The sequence below is a fragment of the Balaenoptera physalus genome (genome assembly GCF_965194825.1).
Source record: "Balaenoptera physalus genome assembly, chromosome: 16".
Classification (NCBI taxonomy): domain Eukaryota; kingdom Metazoa; phylum Chordata; class Mammalia; order Artiodactyla; family Balaenopteridae; genus Balaenoptera; species Balaenoptera physalus.
This window is the reverse complement of record NC_138898.1, coordinates 65,198,114-65,218,097: the sequence shown is the minus strand read 5'-3', so window position 1 is coordinate 65,218,097 and position 19,984 is coordinate 65,198,114. Positions and strand designations below refer to the sequence as shown.

Here is a 19,984-nt window from a genome sequence, read left to right as displayed (position 1 = left end):
GCCATGCCCATTCCTTTACCTACTGTCTGCAGAGCAACAGCAGATTTGAGTACTTGTGACAGAGACTGCATGGCCCACATAGCCTGAAATATTTACTATCCAGCCCTGAAATAAATTATCTGAAGTGGAATTACTTGGCCAAAGGCTGTAAACATTATTAAGGCCCTTTATACATGTTGCCAACTATGCTACAAAAGAATTATACCAATTTCTGCTTCATTCACCACACTCTAAAGCACTGAATGATTCCTTTCTTTCTTTCTCTCTTTCTTGTTGTCTTTTCTCTCTCTCTCTCTCTTCTGCCCTTCCTTCCTTCCTTTCTTTCTTTCCTGCCTTCTTTCTCAATTTATTTGATAACTTTCTGAGACTTTTATTTTCTCTCACAATTCTTTTATTAGAAGATCCTCTATACTTTTTAAATTAATGTCTTAGCAATAAACTCTTGAACATATGTCTCTCAGGAGTCCAGGAATATGTGCTGCTCTTTAATCCACACTTCCAGCATCCCATACTGTTACGTGTGTGAATATATGTAAATTCATGGAGGTCACTGCCCTTCCACATTTCTTTTCTCATTGAATCCTTTCAACCACAAGAGGTGGGAAAGACAGGGATTATGACCTCTGCTTGACAGATGAGGAACCTGTCAAGCTAAGGAACATGAAATCATTTAATTGAGGTTACCCGCAGCTAGTGGCTGAGCCAAGGTAGAACCTAACTCCAGTAGACATTATTTGATGCTTTTGAAAGGCCGTAGAGGGAAAGCTCTGTTTTCAGGAATGACTGAGCACATATGCACCCCCCCTTGCCCCTTCTGCATCTGTGGCAGACACCACTCATTGATCACAGAGCTCTTTCCTAGCTAGCATGGCCTTTGCTTAGATTCCTCAACACAGCACCCCCGGAAGCCACATGTTAACCTTCCAGGCTTAATACAGTTTAAGTTGGGTTTCTGTCCATGTTTAATGTAAACAACCCTGAGTAATGCAATCTTTTAAGAGAATGTCCCCCCTTCCTTGAATTCTAGAGTTGTCTGAAGATACAGAATATTAATGCCAGAAGGAACTACAGAATAGCTACCGACATGGGAGGAGCACACATTCCCGAAATACCATGCACTCCTTAAGGTGGCATGAGTTACATTCAAGTTGGTATTAGAATCGCATCCTTCTGTCTTCCAGAGGAAAGTTCTAGGTTTCCAATGCCATGATGTTTCAGCAGAAGGATGCTCTGACATCCCTCCTTGCACTTCAAAATTCATGTATCCGGTCACCTCCAGGACAGAGCCACTGGCATCTCCCACTCAAGGTGGCCAAGACTGAACCCATCAACATCATTCACATCTGTTCTCCAGGCTCCTCCTTCTCTCACGAGTGGGAACACCAACTCTCTAGTTACTCAAGCCAGAGACACAGGAGCAGGTGCCGATGTCACCCTCCTCTTCTCCTCAGCACAACTGCTAACCCACAGGTCCTTCCCATCATACCTACCAAATGCCTCTCTAACCTATGCTATGCCTCCTCCTTGCTTTGAATGCTGCTCTACTTCTGCCACCAAACTGGCTCCCCTGCCTTGAGTCTCACCTCCCCCAGGCCACTGTCCACACTACAGCCAAAGGCATATTTCCTTTTTTGTTTTGTTTTGTTTTGTTATGTTTTGTTTGGCCGCACTGTTCAGCTTGCGGGATCTTAGTTCCCCAAACAAGGATCAAACCCGTGCCCCCTGCAGTGGAAGCTCAGAGTCTTAACCACTGGACTGCCAGTGAAGTCCCCCAAAGGCATATTTCCAAAACTGACCATGTTACCATTTACCAAAACCTCTCCCAGCAATTTTTCTCAGTCATTTAGTCATACATCAAATAGGCATGGGCCAGGTGATAGACACTGTAAATATAAGGACATTGGGAGAATCAGAAACAGACAAGGTCCCTGTCCTCATGGGGTGGACATTCTATGAGGGAAGGACAGAATGTGACCAAATAATCCCACAAATTACATAAAAGTAGAAATATAGTAAGTGCTATAAAGAACTATCCAGTCTTATGAGTATTAATAGTGAGGTCTCTGAGCTGGTCGGAGAACCAGAGGATGGAGCTGACGTGTCTCACCCCTTCATTTACATCAGATGCTCTGTTATTCATCTTTCAAGGTTAAGCTAAGATGATGCTTTCTGATTCCCTGGCTCCCTCAGCAACCTCTGCGCTATCATAGTCCTGACTGCTCTTTTCTAGTTTTCCATTTTCACATCTATTTGCTCTCACTAAACTGCTTTCAGTCTCTTACTGAAAGTCTCACCCACCCTCATTATGTCCCCGGGCAGGATCCAGAACCATTTATTCCCAAATTCCTCTTTCCAGACAATGGACGAGTCTAAGGGCAGCTCAGAGCAAGGGATGCATTGGAAGGTTCCCGTTTCGGACAAACTGAGGAAATTGATTATGAAACAGGTGTCCCAACAGCTGGGATAGGTGATGTCCTCTCAAAAAGTTGTAAAGAAAAATAGTCACAGAGGCATTCAATTCTTGTCCTATCAGTGCAGGTATGGGAAGCAGCCCCCATTAGGAGGACTCATGGAGTCACCTGTGGAGAACCTACAATACATCCTTCTCCACACCCAACCCTGAATTTGTCTCTTGGCGAACCTGGCACTGGGAAACCCCTGGGCATAGAGAGTGTTTGGTATATGGGGCAAGGGTGGGACAGAAAAATCTGTAGGCTTTGGAATCAGACAGACCTGAGTCTATGAGACCTTGGGAATGTCAAACTCCTATATCTCTATTTCTTTTGGTGTAAAATGAGGATAATATAACTACTCTGAGGTTTATTGTTAAGAATAAATTATATGAGACATATAAGCTATATAACACAATTCTGAAAGAGAGTAACTAGTCACTACATATATTTTGTCTGTCTTCTGGCTTATGAAAGAGGCACTGGATTAAATCCAACAGACATTTACTGAGCACTCTGTGCCAGATATGCAGCTAAGCACAAAGGAAGCACTCATCCAAACTAACCACCCTTCCTTCCTTTCTTCCTTCCCTCTTTGCTTCCCTCCAGCTGCCATTTGTATTAAGTGCCTAGCTGTCCCTATGAGACGACACAAGAAAGGGCCTTGATCCATTTGGGATGAGGTGCCGGTTAGGGAAGGCATCCTTGAGGATGCTCTCTTAGTTGGAATCTGAAAGTGAAGAGTAACAGAAACAGCATCCAGGTGAGCACACATGGGGTGTATTGCAAAAATAGCTGTAATACTTTGCAGTTCCTTCCATCGAGAGGTGGAGTCTATTTCCCTACCCTATGAATATGGCCTGACCTTGTGATTGGCTTTAACCAGTAGACTGCAGCAGAAATTATGTCACGCACATCCCAAGCCTGGGCTTTTAGAAGTTCTACAGCTTCTGCTATCAGATCTTGGAACCCTGCCTCCATATGAAAAAGGAAGCCCAGGTTAGCCTCCTGAAGGATGAGAAACATGCAGTCCAGTTGCCCATGTTCACCACAGCCAACAGCAGCCTGCTACCTGCCAGATACCCAGTGAGGCCATCCTAGACTGTACAGTCATTAGCCCACCTGCCAGCTCATCACAGACACTGAGTAAGCCTGGCCAAGAGCAGCCAAGCCAGCCCAAACCAGAAGAACTTCCCAGCTGATCCAGAACCACAAGCCCAATAAACAGCTGCTACGTTAAGCCACTAAGGTTTGGGGTAATTTGTTACGCAGCAGTAGATAACTGATACAGAACAACATTTGCAAAGGCCCTGAGGTGGGAAGTAGCATGGTAGCTTCAAAAACTGAAAGGATATGTATGTAATAAAGTGAAGAAAACAAGGGGTCATCAGACCATCTAATGTCCTGTATGCAGGATTATATCGTTCACATCTATTTGTTTGTCTATCCCCCCTCCACAAGACTCAGAGGTGTTTTCGACCAGTGCAGAGCAGGTACAGACTTGCTGCATGGGGCATGAAACCATCCTTCAAAGAGTTATTTTCAAGATCATTTCAACAAGGATGTGGTTGGTGGTTAGGTGGATGAACTGTTCCCATAACCAGGAAATGCAATTTTTGTGAAATCCTCTTTTTCATCCCCTCTGATTTAGTTACCGAGGATGGGAAAGAAATACTTACCTGGCCACTATCGGCATTGTGCACTGTGGTCCCTGTCTTAGTATATTAAAAAGCAGCTTGTGAAGGAAATCACAGATTCATTGAGCAGCCTTGTAAGCCCCATTAATAAATGCATTAACCTAATCAACCCAGGTACCTCGTGGGCAAGTGGTGAACAAGCCGACCAGGTGACAGATGTGTGAGGCTTTCAACAACACTGGTCCTCTCCGTTTTGATTTTTCTTCATTTAAAAAGAGGAAGAAAGAATGAAAAAGGTGCTTTCCTTCCAATAAGCCTAATTGTCTTGAAGGAACCAAGGCTTCAAAATTAAACTGTACCTTCCTCCATCTGTCTCTCTCTTAATTAGCAGCAGACACTTGTACAGGTGCCGGGTGGGATGGAGCTTCGCCTCCACGGAAATGGAGAGTCAAGGTAATAACCAGTTTTCAAAACAAGCTACACATCTGAGGGTCTCGGCAGGTGGCCTCCCACCTACCTTCTTTCCTTGGGCCAAGGATATCTTAAGGAGGGGTTCCTACCACTCATTCTCCCTTGGTGATCATCTTGGGTCTCAGGTGATGGATTTCACCTGGTAAGCAAGGTCCCACCCTAAGCTTTCAACAATTCCCAATTTGTCCCTACCTTTGGTCCAAGAATATATTGAAATGGAGCGATTAATCTTCCCATCACACTTAAGTATCAAATCCAGGGCTTCCCTGGTGGCGCGGTGGTTGAGAGTCTGCCTGCTAATGCGGCGAACACGGGTTCGAGCCCTGGTCTGGGGGGATCCCGCATGCCGCGGAGCAGCTGGGCCCGTGAGCCACAGCTGCTGAGCCTGCGCGTCTGGAGCCTGTGCTCCGCAGCAGGAGAGGCCGCGATGGTGAGAGGCCAGCGCACCGCGATGAAGAGTGGCCCCCGCTCGCCGCAACTAGAGAAAGCCCTCGCACAGAAACGAAGAACCAACATAGCAATCAATCAATCAATCAATTGTAAAAAAAAAAAAAAAAAAAAAAAAAGAATCAAATCCAAATGATTTGCTGTGACCCCGAAGGTCGGCATGGCCTGGCCTCTGGCTGTTGCTTGCCCACCCTCATCTCTCCCACGCTTATTATGACCCATCACATAGTGTACTACTTTCCTAGGGCTGCCATAGCAAATTACCACAAACTGTGCAACTTAAAACAACAGAAATTTATTCTTTCCCAGTTCTGGAGGCCAGAAGTCTGAAATCAAGGTGTCGGTAGGTCTGTGCTCCTTCTGCAGGCTCTAGTGAAGTATCCTTCCTTGCCTCTTCCAGCTTCTGGTGGTTGCAGTAATCCTGGCATTCTTTGCCTGCAGCTGCATCTCCAATCTCTGCCTCTGAATTCACATGACCCTCCTCTCTGTGTGTGTCTATGTGTCCAAACTTCCCTCTTCTTATACGGACACCAGTCATTGGATTAGGACCCACATTAATCCAGGATGACCTCATGTTAACTTAGTTACATCTGCAAAGACCCTATGTCCAAGTGTGAGCACATTCTGAGGTTCTGAGTAGATTTGGGTCGGGGTGGGGGGAGGACGCTATTCAGTCCAGCATACACACACAGGATTCCTTTCTATTCCTGAACGCACCAAGCTTTTCACCATCTCAGAGCCACTGGACCTTGTCCCTGTTGTTCTCACTGCCAAAACACCCTTCTTTTCGGATCCTTCTTGTCATTTGGTTCTCTGATCAAAGGTCACTCAGAAAATTCCTCCTGATGACCCAGTGAAAACACTCCCGTTGCTCTTATCACCTTTCCCTATTTTAATACGTTCTTAGCCTGCATATAGGAAATTATCTTTCTTAGTTATTTGTGTACTGTCTATCTCCTTTGACTAGAATATAAGCTCCAATTAGGTTAGACATCATATCTGCTCTGCTCATCACTGTATCCCCAACATCTAGCCCAGTACCTGGCACATAGTAGGATACAATAATGAACATTTGATAAGGGAAGAAAAGCACCAGAGACAGTTTGATTCCAATGACATTCTCTCAAATATTAGAAATGGGCAGGATGCTTCATCTTCTGATCTGTGATGGTTAATTTTATATGTCAACTTGACTGGCCCGTAGGGTGTCCAGATTAAACATTATTTCTGGGTCTGGATGAGATTAGCATTTGAATCAGTGGACTCAGTAAAGTACACCATCCTCTCCAATGTAGAGGGGCACCAACCTAATTTGTTAAGGGACTGAATACCACAAAAAGCAGAGGAAGAGAGGATCCATGCCCTTCCTGCCTGGCCTGCCTGAGCTGGGACATTAGTCTCCTCCTGCCCTTGACCTGGGATTTACAACATTGGCTCCTTTGGTTTCTAGCTCCTGGGTTTCTAGCTTGCAGACAGTAGATTATGGGACTTCTCAGCCTCCATAATTGTGTGATTCAATTGCTTGCAATAATTCTCCATATATACGTATATTCCATATATACATATTTGTACGTATATATCCTATATAATATATCCTACATATATAATATGATATATAAAATATATACATTAAATATATCCTACGTAACTATCACACAGATGTAATCAAGGTAAAATGAGGTCATACCAGATTAATGTGGATCCTAATCCAACGACTGGTGTCCTTATAAGAATAAAGAGGGGCTTCCCTGGTGGCGCAATGGTTGAGAATCTGCCTGCCAGTGCAGGGGACACGGGTTCGAGCCCTGGTCTGGGAAGATCCCACATGCCGCGGAGCAACTGGGCCCGTGAGCCACAACTACTGAGCCTGCGCGTCTGGAGCCTGTGCTCCGCAACAAGAGAGGCCACGATGGTGAGAGGCCCGCGCACCGCGATGAGGAGTGGCCCCCGCTTGCCGCAACTAGAGAAAGCCCTCGCACAGAAACGAAGACCCAAGAGAGCCAAAAATAAAAATAAATTAATTAATTTAAAAAAAAAGAATAAAGAAATTTGGACACATAGACACACACACAGAGGAAGGCCATGTGAAATCAGAGGCAGAGGCTGGAGTGATACAGCTACATAAGGCAAAGTATGCCAAGGATTGCCACACACACACACAAATATCCAGCGGGTTCTGTTTCTCTAACTAATACATCGTCCACGCTGTGGAAGGCCACGCGATCTGTGCTTTGCAGGGATAGAAGGACTGGAGCTTCTGGGGCAGGAGAAGCAGGCTGCTGCCCAGCTCCAAACCCCTGGCCGAAAACTTGCAGAGGCATATGGACGTTCTCTAGCAGCCGCAGCGCAGGGGACGCAGAACGGAGTCAGGCGCAGGGGGCGGGGACTGGTTACAGAGACCGCTTGGGTCCAGCAGCAGGCTGTGCTGACACGCCCCCTTCCCAGCTCACCCAGTGCAACCGGAGTAAGAGCTCACCTTGACTAAGTGCGTGCTCTGCTCTAGGCACCCGGCTAAGGAATGGACATTTGTTACCCCCTTTAATCCTCTCAATATCCTAATGAGGTAGGTGCTATTATTGGTCTCATTTTATAAATGGGGAAACTGAAGCAAGAGAGCTTTGGCAACTTGTCCAAGTGACAGTGCTGGGATCTGAACCCTTGACACCTGGCTGAATTCCAAGTATCCTGAAATTTACGAATCTGTGACAACACTCACCATCTATTTAACCATCTGCCTGCCTTACAGAAGAAACTCTTGTTTCCTTAACAAGTTTCTATCTGCAGGAAAACGTTCCCCCAAAACTAAAGAAGGTGGAGGACAGAGTGAGAATTATAAGGAGAAAACACTTTTCTTGATTCCTCCTCTCAAAACATCAGGGATTGAGATATACATGTAAATCTTATTCACAAGAGGAGACATCAAAATGTCACAACTGGAAATTTCATGAAGTCTCAAATTCCCCCTGGAGGCAATATATGTTTACCTTTTTCTTCCTTAAAGTGGGGCAAGAGAAGGGAGCTGGGGTGTCATGAGAGACTCTCCCTGCCAGGCTCTCAGCACTCAGTTGGCTACTGCATTACAAGAGTACGGGTCTTGCATCCTCTGAGATGCACTGGCATTGGCGGGAGTGCTGGCCAGTCACCAACAAAAAGTGGCTTCCTGTTAAAGAACTGGGTTGGATAAGGTGCTATATGCTTCTCTTAGAACTGGGAGGTGCCTGAAGCTCCGTCACCACTCCAGCCAGGCACCATCCAGGGGCTTTACAGGTATCATCGCACTTAGTTGGCTCCCCACACCACCCCACCCCAAGACAATGAGGTAGGTGTGGTTGCCTGGTCTCTTCACGCTACGTCACACCGATTCCCTCTATGACAAGGTAGGGGGACCCCATTTGGAGATATTCACCAGTATTCTCTTCCCTGTGCTTCCACTCTCCCCTCCCCACCACTCAGAGAGCAGCGATCACTTTTGATGATGACAAAGTATTCCAAGCGTTGCTCCTGAATCCTACACTGAGCTCTTGACAGCCATAGTAGAGCCTTGGAAGGCAAGACGTCAGCAATAAGATCTGAGCACACTGAGAGAGAAAGAAGGATCAGTGAAGCTGAGAGCGTGGAGGATTCAGTGCAGCTTGTTTATACAGCAGATAGTACAGTTTGGAAGAATTGTGTGACTGCAAAATCTTCTTTAGAATATGGTAGAAAGAGCATGAACTTGAAGAGCAGATGGGCCTGAGTTCAAATCCCAACTCTTCCACTGGTAAGCTGGAGACCTTAAGCAAGTTACCTAAGTTCTCTAAGCTTCACCAATAAAATGGAAAATAAAATAACAATGCCTATGTGGTAGGGGGTTATGGTATTCAAAAGAATCATGTAAACTATCTTGTATAATGTAAAGTACCAATGTCCTTGCTTCATGGTAGGTATTCATTAGATAGTAGCTGCTACTGCTGTCATTGTCAGAAAATAAAGTGAGGATAAGAAGATCTACTTTGCAAAGTGCAGCAGAGAAGTAAACAAGTGACAAAGCATGAAAGCACAAACCATTATGCCTGGCACACAGTAGGCTCCTTAAATGTATACCACATCTGACATGATATTGTAAAAGACTGCTACTTGTCATCCAGATCTCTCCCACCTTTTTTCTTGGGCACATGGCCACCTAATCCTGAGCTAGATTTCCCTAGCCTTCTTGTAAGCTAAATTTGGCCACGTGGCTAATCTCTCACCAATGGACTGTTAGCAAAAGTGATGCATCCAATTTCCACTTCAGCTTACTCACTTAAAATAAAATTCGTTGCCCTGGGTGTCCTCTCTCCCCCTTCCCATAGGCCATGACAGCAACTAACTATAACAATGCAGATGAGGACAATACAGTAGGTGGCCGCAGAGCAACAATGTTGGAGGAACCTGGGTCCCTGAGTGACAGCTTGGAGTAAAGCTGCCCCACCAACCTGGACCATCCCCTCTGGGGCTATTACTCGAGAGAGAAATATACTTCTTTCTCTTAAGCCACTATATTTGTGAGGCCTTTTGGTTCACTAGGACAGTACTGAACTTTTATTTACATAGGAGTGTTTTCTGGGTCTCTACTTTTTATCTCTCCATCATGAGCTGAATGAAACAGTAAAAGGGGAAACAGTTCATGTTAAAAAAAAATACCCAGGTATTTCTCCCTTCTTTTGAAATACATGTTATAAAGCTGCAGAGGCTCCTGCGGTTGTCTCAGCAGGCAGAAACAAGAAAGGCAGGAAAAAAGCCTAGCTTCCCAGGCAGGAGAGAGCCAGGGAGGAGATGGGAAGATTTGTCTTTATGGCAAATTAGCCCCCATTTCACCTGGTTCTGGGCCTCGCTGTAGAGACACAAGGAGGGAAAATCACATTTGAACCAGGTTCTAATTAAAGCCAGGACTCCTGGCTGTTTCTACAGGGCCGCACATCTTTCCTGAAGGCTTATCTCTCTAAGAGAGAAAATTGGAAAGGGGAGAATGGGATCCTGGCCCTTTTTGACCTTAGCCCTGAGGGTCCCAAGAGGAGGCACTGCTGCCTTTGCTGATGAGGATTCTGGAACAGTGCCTGGCTTGGGCTTTGCACCAAAGCTATCCAGCTGCACCATCAGCCCCTCTGTTGTGGCTGCAGGGAGCCCTCTGGGAACGTCACACTGCCAGTGGACCTAGGAACCTTAAGCCCTCTGTCTCTTGCCGTAGGCAGACCTGTTGGGAAGTGACCACTTTCTGAAAGGCTACTGAACAAAGGTGGCTGGACCCATGCTCCATCCAAGGCTGACCACAGAGCCCCCTGCGTCGAAGGGCCCTGGTTGGAAACTGTGCACTCGTTCACTGCCCTTCATCCTGCGCTCCTGTTCCATAGATGGAGATCTTTCTTCTCAGAAATTCATTGCATGGTTTGTCTTATGATCAACCTCTGAACTGGTAACATTTTATATAACTGGTGGTTTTTTAAAGGGAGGAAATAAAAGTTAACTCTCCTTAATCCTACATACTTCCTTCCAATGTGCAAAGGACCATCTCAAAGTAGATAACGATAAGATCTGGGACCCTGTGTTGGATGAATGCATGAAGGACCTCCATTTTTTCCCCCTTCCTTGTATCCACACTCTTTTTATGTGACTTTGAAACTCACCCCCCCCAAAAAAGAGGATTTTGTTTCCCCACCACTGGATTCTGAGTTCATCAGGTGATTAATGAAGGTTAGCAGACATGACACACACAGAAGTTTGAAAAGTGCTTGCTGGTGTTTGATTGCTCTCTTGCACCTCTGCCCCCATCATGAGAACATGTCTGGGCTACCCTCTCTAAGGATAAAAGACATCTGGAGCAGAACCAAGTCACCCAGTCTTTCCAGCTGAAACCAGCCTACAGCAGCCAGCATCCATCCAACCCCGAACCATATGGGTGAACTCGACTCAGACTAGAAGAACCTCCTGCATCAGCGTAAATCACTGGCACGTAGACCCCTGAGCTCAATAAATGCTGAGCTAAATAATTTTAAGCCATGAGATTTGAGGTTGTTTCTTATGCAGCATTGTTGTAACAATGGATAGCTGATACAAATGCCAATGATTCACTCACCCTACTCCCGGGAAGAGCCCCAATTTCCAGGTGGGGAGCCATGTCTCCCCTACTCTTAATCCACATGGTTTGGATGACATACCCCTCCACTCCTTCACCCCCTAACCATTCCCCGATGACTACAAACAACCCATTGCATTGCCCTCACCGTAACAAGTTGTTCAGAGGTAGGTGGCCACATGACAAGGCAAGCCAATCATTGCAAAGCCTGGGATCTTTACTTACGGAGATAGAGGGGCCAATGAGATCAATGATCCCAGCCTTCCATTTATAGGAGAGGCAACTGGAGCTGTGGGCACAAGGGCACCCAACACAACGGAAGCAGCACTGGATCTAAACACAGGCCACCCCCCACTTCCACCTGGTTGACTTTTCTATTTCCCAGGGCCTCTTTAGAAAAGACAACAGGATTCCCTTCAAATGCGATGCCCAGCTTCAATTAATAATTTATTAATAAAATGTATGTTGAGTGTCTACTGTGTGATGGCGGCACCATGCAAGGTTTGGGGGATATTTAGCATGAATGATATCTAGCCAGCTTAGCCTCAGAGGGACACACGTTTTTTAAAAAATTTTACTGGAGTATAGTTGATTTACAATGTTGTATTTGTTTCTGCTGTACAGCAAATTGAGTCAGTTATGCATATACATATATCCACTCTTTTTAAGATTCTATTCCCATATAGGTCATTACAGAGTACTGAATAGAGTTCCCTGTGCTATACAGTAGGTTCTTATTAGTTATCTGTTTTATATATAGTAGTATTGCTATCTTGCTGCAACGGCATTTTCTGCAGAGAACTCTCTCCACAGGCTCACTTCATGCCCTATGGGTTCCCAAGGAAGCTCATAAAAATGCCAGTGCTTGCTGTATGCTTTTCCAAAGAGGCTGAACTCAGAAGCTGGTAGGATTTGATTTTTATTAAAAAAAAAATCACTTCCTTATCCTCCACCTGCTCTGTACCCTGCTGCTCACCCACAAACCAATAACCCAAGTCAGAAAGTTGCAAAAGCCTGACTTTTAAGAAGTAATGTTTTAAGGCTACTTTTAAGTGAGTCCTTCCCCGGGTTGTGTACCCTCCAACAGAACTGTAACCCAAATCACATGTTTTCTGTGCTTCTGTAGCATCTCTTGGATGAATATTTATCACCGAGCTACATTAATATTCTCAGAAGAAAGAAAGAACTAGGATTTCTTGAGTGCCTACCATGTACTAGACACTGTTTTTAGCCATTTCACCTACCTGATCTAATTTAAACCCTCTTAAAGGGAGGTGATGAGGCAATATCATTTTTTTCCATGTGACAGATGAGAATTAAGGCCCAGAGATACTGAGTAATTTGGCTGCCAACTGACTCTGCCACAGCTGATAAGTGGCAGAGCAGGATACCAAATCCAAGACAGTCCACCTCCAATGCTCTTACCTTCCAGCTATAGGCCCCAGATCAAACCCCAACTAAGAAAAGCTTTATTTCAGAAAACAGCAAAAATACTCATGTATTTTTGGAATACATGAGGAATGCTGGCATGTGAAAACTGGTGCTCTGGGGTAAGCTGTGTTTGTATCTAGGATTCGGTCTTAGGAAAATGTAGGTCCAGAATTGAATGCACATAAAATGACCCAGGAGGTGCCTTTTTAAAGTGAAAAAATGAAAAATGGAAAGTGAAAAATCCAGAGGTTCCAGGCCCATAGGAGTGGGTAGGCCCAGGATGGACATTGGTAAAAAGCATCTCCCGTGATTCTGGGTCAAGTCCTTAAGCCATTCTTTTTTTTTTAAAGACTGATTTTTTTTTATTGAAGTATAGCTGATTTACAATGATCAGGCAAACAGCAAAGTGATTCAGATAGATAGATAGATATTCTTCTTCAGATTCTTTTCTGTTATACATTATTACAAGATATTGAATACAGTTCCCTGTGCTATACAATAGGTCCTTGTTGTTTACCTATTTTATATATAGTAGTGTATATCTGTTAATCCCAAATTCCTAATATATCTGTCCCCTCGCCTTTCCCTTTTGGTAACCATAAGTTTGTTTTCTATGTCTGTGAGTCTATTTCTGTTTTGTAAATCATTTTTTTTAATGTTCCACATATAAGTGATATCATATGGTATTTGTCTTTCTCTGTCTGACTCACTTCACTTAGTATGACAATCTCTAGATAGATCCATGTTGCTGCAAATGGCATTATTTCATTCTTTTTAATGGCTGAGTAGTATTCCATTGTGTGTGTGTGTGTGTGTGTGTGTGTGTGTGTGTGTGTGTGTGTGTGTACACACACATGTTCTTTATCCATTCATCTGTCGATGGACATTTAGGTTGTTTCTATGTTTGGGCTATTGTAAATAGTGCTGCTATGAACATTGGGGTCTTAAGCCATTCTTTGAGTTCTGGGTCCTGGTCCTGGGTGTGATGCCTGTGTGAGTGTGGGCAACCTCATCTATCTCAAGAGAACTCAGTTCCTTCATCTGTAGAAGCATAAAGGGTGAAAAGGTGTATTTTCTTCATTGCTTCATTGAAGGGTATTATTTGCATTGTCTCATGAAATTACTCTCCCAAACCTGATAGAATGTGAATACTATCATCTCCTCCATTTTGGAAATGGTAGAAATGAAAGACCAGAGCATGTGACGGGCTTGGGCAAGACCACACAACCTGATTCTAGTCAGAGCTAGACTGATGAAATCACAGCACTATGCTAGAAGTTTCCCCCAAGTTCCAGGCTCCAATAGCGTGCTAGACTAAGGACAGATCAGGTTCAAAGATTCGTTTTGCGAAACAAATGTATTTCCACGATACGTGTTGATATTGGTCAGGGGAGTCCACTGGGATCGAGGTGGTGGTGTCTTCCTCCATCCTGGGTATTAAACAATTATTCCAGGAGTCCACAGGGCTGGGCACGTGGACCTACAGCAGTGACCACTAGGGGGAGACTTTCCTGGAAAACCTCAGGTAGTGAAAAATGAATAGTGCAAACTGCTAAGATTTGTTTGCCATTTCCTGGCAGATAGGATTCCCCTCCCAAGTGAGTTATAGCCAATGCAGGTGGAAGCGGGGAACTTGTATCTTCAGGGACCTAGCCCTTTCTCCTTTGAAGCTACTGCTTCTTTATCCAACCTCCCCAAGGGACACCCATCCCTCTGCCCATGCCCTGTGTTCCCAAAGTGGGTTCCTAGCAACATTCCAGTACCTGGATCTCAAGCTGTGAACTGGTTTTCCATAGAGAAAAGAGATCAGATGTCAAAAGTGTTTGGGAAATGATGGGCTATACAGAGTTTGACAGTTTTTTCACCATGAGATTTTTCAGAGCTTTAATTTGCTCACCTGATAATAATAGTAATAATTATACCAGTTACAACCTCATGTGTTTATCACTTTTGACATGCTAGGCACTGTGACATGTGTTGTACATGTTATCTCACATCGTCCTCACAACAACCTTAGGAGGGAGGTGATAGTGACGTCTCCATCTTGTTGATCAGAAAAGAGGGGCTCAGAGAGGTTGAATGACTTGGAGAAAGTAACAAGAGTACCAATGATGAGACCACGATCAGAACCCAGGTGTGTCTGAGGCTAAGTCCATCACACCCTGCTGATACTTCTCTTTCAAGAAGGTGGCAGGGTGTACAACCCCCCTGACCTTGTCATCATGCCTCATGTAGATTCAGGGTCTGGAGGTTGAGTAGAAAACAATAGGGAAAATCAGTGACCCCAGAGGAACTTGGGCCTCCCCTCTCTGGGACCCCTTTTCTCCTCCCCAGACAAAGCAGGATAAATAAAGATGCATTTAGGAGGAGAGGTGAAATTAGCCTGGTTTGAGTAGAAAAATAGCCTCTAAGCTCTTGCTTTTGACCTGTCCTGAAATATTTTCTAAATGCATCAGACAACAATAGGCTGATATAAAGACAGGGATGCTGACTGCCTCTAAATGTTGTCATGGGAATCGTAATGGCTTTGTTTTTCACAAGGGAAGGAAAAAAAAGTTTATGCCTCAAATTAGTAGGTCTGTCATGTTCCAAATTGTTTGCATTTCTAAAAATGGATGTTGACATGTGAATAGTTATTATCTAATGCAGACCCAAAAAATCTGCCTCTCTCAAGGCAACAACTCGGTAATCAAGGGGTTCTCATTAGACACGAGGGTCTAAAGCTCTCACTTCCAATTCTGGAATATGGGGTGACACTCTTCATTCCCTCCCCCACCCCGCCCCAGAGCTCAGGTTGCTTCGGAGCCTCTGGGACTCTGGTCAAACTTCCCTCTTCAGAACCCTCAACCCACAGAAAGATGCCTGGAGACCCAATCAAACAGTCTTAGTTTCCCAGCAAGATTTCTCTACTGCAGCGGTTTTTAAAGTATGGTCCCCAGACCAGCATCATCAGCATCACCTTGGAACCTGTTAGCAGTTCAGCTCCTCTGGCCACACCTAGTGAATCAGAAGCTCTGGGGTGGGGCCCAGGAATTAGGTTTTAACCTTCCTCCAGGGAATGCTGATATGCACTCAAGTGGCCCAAACCTGAGAACCACGGGGCGGCCCACGGCTCCCTCCTCTCCACTCCCACGCACTCACTCACTACCTTCTGCAGTCTCCTCATTACCTCTCTGCTCTATTTTCTTCTCTTCATCCTCTACCCACCACAGTTCGGGGCACTGCCCACCTGGATGACTGCAAAAGCCTTCCAGAAGGTGACCTCAACTCCAGTCCACCCTCCCCCGATCCAGTCTCCACTTAGAAACCAGAACTGTCTTTTGAGAAGGCAAAAGGGCCCTACCAGTATCTGACCTACAGCCCTGCAATATCTTCTAACTTCTCCCAATTCAATGTCACTAAAGGGTTTGACCTTCACCTGCTTGGGTCAGCTACATCCTCCCAACTACCAAATCCAACAAAGCATAAGGAGTGAAGAAAGAAGAGAACTGAGCTTCCAGTCTGTTCTGGAAAATAGCCATTCCCGTCACACCCCAGTGGGAAATAACTTAAGCATCAGAGTCAGGCAGACATGGGTTCAAGTTCAGCTTCATCACTTAGCAGCTACATGACTTTAGACAAGCAAGAGCTAGCCTCGCTCAGAGGCCCATGTCCTCATCTCTGAAGGGGAAGGACAACACGTACATGGCTGGGTCATCGGAGAGTTCAAGGACAAAATGACATAAAGGGCCCAGCCCTCTGTCTGGCACATAGTAAGGGGTTAAATTATAGCCACCACCTAGCCCAGTCACCCAGCTAGTTAATGCACAGACTCAAGGGGACCAACTTTTGATGCTCACCACGGTAGCCAGGAAAGTTGAAAATAGCATCTGTTCCCCAAAAGGCTAATCATTCCCAAGACCCAGGGCCAACAACCTGACTCTATTTATCTCTCCCTCACAATTTGTGTTTCTCCCCCTGTGTTAATTTACCTTACATTTTGCCATTTGCCTGCACAGTTTTCTGAGAAAAAAACGTCTCCTGGATGTCTTACCTGGGATGGTTTCTGATAATGACATTTTCCTTCAGGCAATGAATATCGGGAAGTGAGGAGTAGCACACTTTTCAACAACAGCCTGGAGCACAGACATGCCACCCCAGATGCACGCGCGTGTGCACACACACACACACACAACACCTACACACTGGAACTCAGACGGACCTACAGGTCCACCCAACGCGGACACACGTGTGCACACAGACACCGGGATTCTCTGTGCCTTCACGGATTAATGCCAAATCCAACGACACCTCGACAAAAGAGCTAGAAAAAGCCATACGGTACCTTTCGGTGACTTAAGTGTCGCCACTGTCCAGTCACCCTCAGAACTTCCTAAAAAAACAATAATGGAGAGATGCTGATCTGTTCACAGGCTTCCCATGTGTGCTGTGCCCTCAAAGCCCAGATGCTCTGCAGGCACCCCAGCTGCAGCCTCCAAGGGGCGCAGGTCTCAGCGGACCGGGGAACAGGGCGAGGGACCAAATGTGCAGTGACAATTGTGTGAACACTTCTCTCTGCAAGGCCCTGAAGCACGATCAAGATAATGCGCAACACAGGATCAAGAGAGGTTCCCCTGAAGAAAGCCTAGATGTTTTCAGAGAGAGAGAGAATTCCTAGGTGGCTCTAAATTTCAACCCTCTAAGAAAGAAAGCAAAGTTCTAGTTACATGAGGTCACTTTGGCTAATAACGCTCTGTTGACAAGAGATAAATTTTGATCCTCTTTTATTGCAATTCCCCTGCTAAAAAGGTGGGGGTAGCATCATTAGCTCCAAATTCAAGGTTGGGGCAGGCTCTGCTGACTGCAACTTTAAATGCTGGGTGGCAGGCTGGGTGGGGTGGAGACCCCGCTTTCACAGTGCCTAGCACACAGTCTGTGTTTGAAAAATATTGTTGAATGAATGAATGAACTCAAGGTTCTCCACGGGGTCACTATTCCTGAGGTAAGGAAATTCCCCTCAATGCTAAAGGAATCAAACTTGTTATCTGAGAATCCCATAATGCCTGGGACTTTGATTATAAATCAGTTTCTCTAAGTTGAATTCCATTTCAGATGTACTGGATGAGCCCTGGGGGAATCTCTTATTATTAGGAGAACCCCATAGTGACCCTTTTGTAAAGGATGGTGAGAATGACTATGGCTACAGCCTACCTCGACAGACCTTCTCTGTAAGATCGGGTTTTACTCAAACCGAGGCAAACCTGCGCACGTGCCTAAGCAGCAGCCTCTGCCCACTGGCTGGCGGCCTGACCAATCAGCGTGCGCTACTAGCTCCAGTTTCCTTTCTTAGGAATCTACCTGCAAAAACCAAGTCCTCAACATTTCTGCACAATTTCCAGAGATTTATCAGGCTGCCAGCTGGGAAGAGATGTAGGGAACAGTCTGCGATCTGAATGATTACAGAGCACAGATCCGGCCCCATTTAAACATTTCTGGTTGGCCTCCCAGGCGTGCCAAAGGATGCTCAAATTGCCACGTTCCCCCTGCGGATACAAACTCTATACCCTCATCACTAACAACAGAGGGGAAACTGGAATGACAGGTGAAGAGCGATGAACTTAAAATTAAGTGGGACCCGCCTGGGATGCCTTCATGTTTCTTCTCCCTCTGAGCCAGGATCATTGACATCTGGAAATAGTGATACGGCCCCAGATCTTCCTGTGCGGGTGGACACATGCCTGACCGAGTCACTGAGTCACTAAGCCCAAGGAAGCCGTTTGCTCCCAAATCAAATCCGTGACCGCCTTGAAGGCAGGAAACAAGCTGTGGTCACCTCTGTTCCCACTACCTAAGACAGGGCAAGACAGTAACAAGTTTTGTTTCATAAATCCAAAGCTAATAAGGGCGCTTAATAAGATGGCACACAAGCTACCAAATATATAGCTAAGGCCCCATTATGGGCTTGGTGACACTAATGGATATTAGATAAATATTTTTTGGGTGAAAAATTAAATGCTTATGTAAAGACGATGGGCCTACGGCATTGAGAGGAAGCGGCCATGAGGGAACTTTCTGGGAGAGGAAAATATTTCTTATCCTTACTGGGATGTTGATGACCCTAGTGTATGTATATTTCAACAGTCACACTACTGTAAAATTACGATCTGAGTATTATACTCTACATATGAAATTATACCTCAACTATAATGCACCTTAAACATGTTATACCTCAATTATACTCAGCATCATGAGAAAACTTTTACCTTCAAACAAAGAAAACAATACCTTAGTAAGTCCTCCCCCACAAAGAGGAAAATGGCCCTCTTCAATCTTGTTTTTTTTTTTTTGGCCTGGTTATAACCTCTGGTGCCAGAAATTGCTCTGTGAGAGACAGCATCATTTCGTGGGAAGAAGATGACCTGAATCAGGCTATCCCAAATATGAGTCTTGGTTCTTTGGGCGTGACTTTGGGAAAATTACTTAACTATACCAAGCCTCAGTTTCCCCATCTTTTGACTTTGGGACTGATACCTCCTTCAGAGGTGTACTGTTTGGGTCGATGATACTAGCTCACTTTCCTCCATAACAGTGACAAAAAGAAAAACTAGCAGAGGTTAATTCACATTTGAGGGGCTTATGCATCACTTAGGGTTTTCACACATGATTCCTACAGAAAGAGTGAAAAAGAATTCCTGCCACATCTAAGTGCACTGTTGCTGTGGTTTTAAAAAGTGCTATTGGAAAATGTAACATGGTACTGGGAAAATAGTCCCTAGACTGTCAAATAGCAACAGAGAAAATATTTTCTTATTAAATTCTTGAATTAAAAAAAAAAAAGGCACAGCCTTTTATCAATAATGCTGTTACTTCCTGTCTCTTTCTCTCACCGGGCAGCATAAGTTGCACTAAAGCATCTAAAGGGCATGTGGTCAGGAACCTATAGCAGCTGAGGATTTAAACTCTCAAGACACCTAGAGGAAAAACTAGACACGGGGCCAATAGGAGCTAAATGCCAACGTATAGGCAATTTTCCATTTGCAAAGCCCATCAGGAATTACATAAAAGAGTGGTCTTTTCCCAGTTCTGGAGGCAGGAATCACCCATCTCTGAATCATCAGGTGACCCTTAGGGATATTTTCACAACTGTCTTTGCAAACATTGACCTATGAGGAACCATAAAGTGGGTCCTTGCATTGTAACCACCCATCCACAGGTGGCTCAGGCCAGAGGATTTGTGTGCTTAACTGAATTTTCAGGTTACAGTCTGGCTCAGTCTAGAACAACACACACTTCTTGACTTTTCTTGGTAGAAAATACTTAGAAAATGTTTACAGCCACATCTCTGACTTAGTAAGGAGAGTTAATTGGGTGAAACAGAATCCTTCTTTGATGGGTTGTAGGAGTCACAGCTCTGGGCATATGGACCTTCACCGTCCAGGCTATTGATGGGGAGAGTGAGGAGGTTTGGGCCGCCTCTT

General features: G+C 45.0%; 1 protein-coding gene across 2 annotated transcripts in view; it reads right to left on the bottom strand.

Annotated features, from left to right (window-relative positions):
* SHISA9 (shisa family member 9) overlaps positions 1-19,984 on the bottom strand; it is a 293,509-nt gene that overhangs the window by 5,036 nt on the left and 268,489 nt on the right. Inside the window, exon 4 of one of the 2 annotated variants that reach the window (XM_082429690.1) lies at positions 16,852-16,899. The exons of the other annotated variant lie outside the window; for it this stretch is intronic. Within the exon in view, the coding sequence (XP_082285816.1) occupies positions 16,852-16,899 (48 nt within the window). The remainder of the gene's footprint in view (positions 1-16,851; positions 16,900-19,984) is intronic. 2 annotated transcript variants of the gene reach the window in all.